This window comes from Alligator sinensis, unplaced genomic scaffold, assembly GCF_000455745.1.
Source record: "Alligator sinensis unplaced genomic scaffold, ASM45574v1 scaffold559_2, whole genome shotgun sequence".
NCBI classification, from domain to species: domain Eukaryota; kingdom Metazoa; phylum Chordata; order Crocodylia; family Alligatoridae; genus Alligator; species Alligator sinensis.
The window spans coordinates 1,581,632-1,584,359 of record NW_005842046.1 but is presented as its reverse complement, the minus strand read 5'-3'; the positions used below and the strand labels follow the sequence as shown (position 1 = coordinate 1,584,359).

Genomic DNA, 2,728 nt, shown 5'->3' with positions numbered 1-2,728 from the left:
CGGGATGTGGGAACTGGAGCTGGCCCCCGAGCGCTAGGGGCTGCGCGTGGCAGGGAGGCGCCGGTCAGGATGGCCGTGGGGCGCTCGCTCGTGAAGTTTGAGAACCTGCATGAACTGAAGAGGCTCTGTCACTGGGGCCCCATCATAGCCCTGGGTGTCATCACCATCTGCTCCACGATGGCGATGATCGATGCGGTCCTGTGGTATTGGCCCTTGGAGACGCCGGGAGGGGGCGTGAATTTCATCATGCTCATCAACTGGACGGTCATGATTCTTTACAACTACTTCAACGCCATGTTCGTTGGCCCTGGATATGTTCCTTTCGGATGGAAACCGGTAAAGGCTCGCTTCGGTGAACTAGTATTACAGTTGATCTTTGTAATGGGTATGACGACGGAGGTGTTAAACTCGTGCTTTGCGCCTCGTAATTTGCAGTGACCGCTAAGCTTAGAAAAAGAAGACAAGTCCGAGCATCAGGGGAATCTATGGGTTGGGGAATAAATTATACCTGCCTCCTCTTGCTTGTAGGAGCTATGCTGGAGGAGTGTGGCTGGAGCACCTTATGATCCCTGGAATCATAAAATATCTTAAGACAGCGGTTCCCAAACTCTGACAGATGGTGCACCACCAGTTTAAAACGATTACAACCTTAAGTACCACTAGCAAATTTTTCAGTTCAACCTTAAGTGCGACCAGCAAATTTTTGCCATACAAAGTAATTATAATAAACCTATTAACGCGTAAAACTGTCAGGTTGTCTGCGTACCCCTGGGGTACCCATACCACAGATTGGGAACTGCATTTGCCAGCCGTTGGTATACTCTGGGGTTCAGACAAGCTAGAGAGAAGAAAGAAATCAATAAAAGGAAGTTACTAAGACCTCAGTGCTACTAGTTATTTTGTAGTGGTTGGCCTGAATGCAGTTTGCTTGTAACAAGCAACTGGAAGTGTCGGAGTCTACCGTTTTGAGGTGAAAATTGTACTTTTTTGGGTGGGGGGCAGAGCTGGCAATCTTTATGCTTAACAGTGCGAGTTAACTGGAATCACAGCGGAAAGTGCTGATTTCTTGCTCAACCGTCTCCCGCAAAAGGGTGGAGATCAACCACACCCAGTGTTGCATGAAAGTGTTAAGACATGTTCTGCTAGTACGATTTATTATACTGCTTCCTAACAGTTTTGTTCTCACAGGAAAAATCTCAGGACTGCGTGTATCTCCAGTACTGTAAAGTGTGCCAGTCTTACAAGGCACCACGTTCACACCACTGCCGAAAATGTAACAGGTACCATTTGCCTGTGTTAATGTTTTACATTAAAGTAATCTTTAAGAATATAAATTACTTTAAATGATCTTCGTTTTGAGTGTTACCCCATGCGTTGTTTGCCATGTTTATTTCAAATGCAGAACTACGCAACTCCAGAGTAGGAAGAACTGGATGGCATTCACTTTACTGATGCGAGTTTACACAGACACGTCTAGACTTTTTTTAGCAACATATTTTGATGAGTGGGCAAGAGGGAACCTTTCTGACTCATAAACCCAATCATCTGCTTATAATTTATTTTACATAACGCTCATTTTTGCCTTATTCATACTTGTTTACACCTGTTGGTTTTAATAGGACTACTAGACTGAACTATGTCAGTTATCTCTTCACAAGTGTACCCATATCTGTTCAGCCCTAGCTCAATCTTTCTAAGTTACAGGGGATGGCTACCTTATAAAAGGTATGTTTTGTGTTTAAAATAGTTTTATGACAAGCAGCTAAATTGGAAGGTAATGTGTCCTGAAGTAGCACATAAACATTTTAAGCAAGGCAGTGTGTATTTACAGTTAACTTGTTCATCTGAGCCACGCCTCATCTGAAGGACATTTAGAGAGCATAAAGAGAGAAGTTACAACATGCCCAGGGATTTGTTATTTCTGTTAACACTTGACATGTTAGATTGAATCATTTTAGCTGGGCTGTACAAAGCTCCAATCTTTGTGCACTTTACAGGAAGTAAGGATTCTGAAACTGACACACATTATATGCCTCCTTTATTAAGAAGACTTAAAATTAAAGTTCTTCTTTTAGGTACTGCTGACTCTGAGAAATATTTAGTGCAAGGCAGACAGCAGCAAACATAAAAGAACCAAAGAATTTACTCTTTCAGTAGAGCATACCTAACGTATTTCTTGGTTTCTGAGTAAATGCTGAGTCTTTTTAGCGTAAAGGCAGTGTCTGCAGAGGACACGTAAAGCGAATGGTACCCAGATAACTTCTTTTACAGTGTTCATGCATGTTTGTGTAGGTCTAACCCTATCTTCTTTACATGCAGAGATGCACCATTATATTTAAATGTGTGCTAAGTGCTGTATACTACGGGTGCACCGATAAAGATTTGGGGGGGTCAATACTGACAGCTGATATTTAAGGAGGCATATCAGCTGATACCAATCCAATTTCCGATACAGCTGCATGCAGCTGGTAAGTCTGTTGCGGTGAAAGGGGAGTGGGGGGAGGGGAGGGATGGGCGGGGATGGGAAATGCAGATCAATGCCCCCTGCAGTGAGGAAGGAGTGGGGCTGGGGTAGGCGCTGCCCAGCCAGGGTGGGCACAGAACAAAGCCACACCTTGTCCAGGGGCACAGGGACGGGGGTAGTGGCTCCCGCTGCTACGTGCCACTGGTCCGGGAGCAGCTTGTCTGCTCATCCCATGGCTCCAGCCCCTGCTCCTGCCGCCCCGCC

At 45.1% G+C, this 2,728-nt stretch overlaps 1 protein-coding gene across 4 annotated transcripts in view; it reads left to right on the top strand.

Annotated features, from left to right (window-relative positions):
• Positions 1–6: 6 nt before the first annotated feature.
• ZDHHC6 (zinc finger DHHC-type containing 6) overlaps positions 7–2,728 on the top strand; it is a 14,493-nt gene continuing 11,771 nt past the window's right edge. For all 4 annotated transcript variants that reach the window (XM_006022817.3, XM_025203129.1, XM_006022818.3 and 1 more), the window contains exons 1-2: positions 7–336; positions 1,189–1,280. In XM_006022817.3, coding sequence (XP_006022879.1) covers positions 70–336; positions 1,189–1,280 — 359 coding nt within the window. In that variant the 5' untranslated portion in view covers positions 7–69. The remainder of the gene's footprint in view (positions 337–1,188; positions 1,281–2,728) is intronic.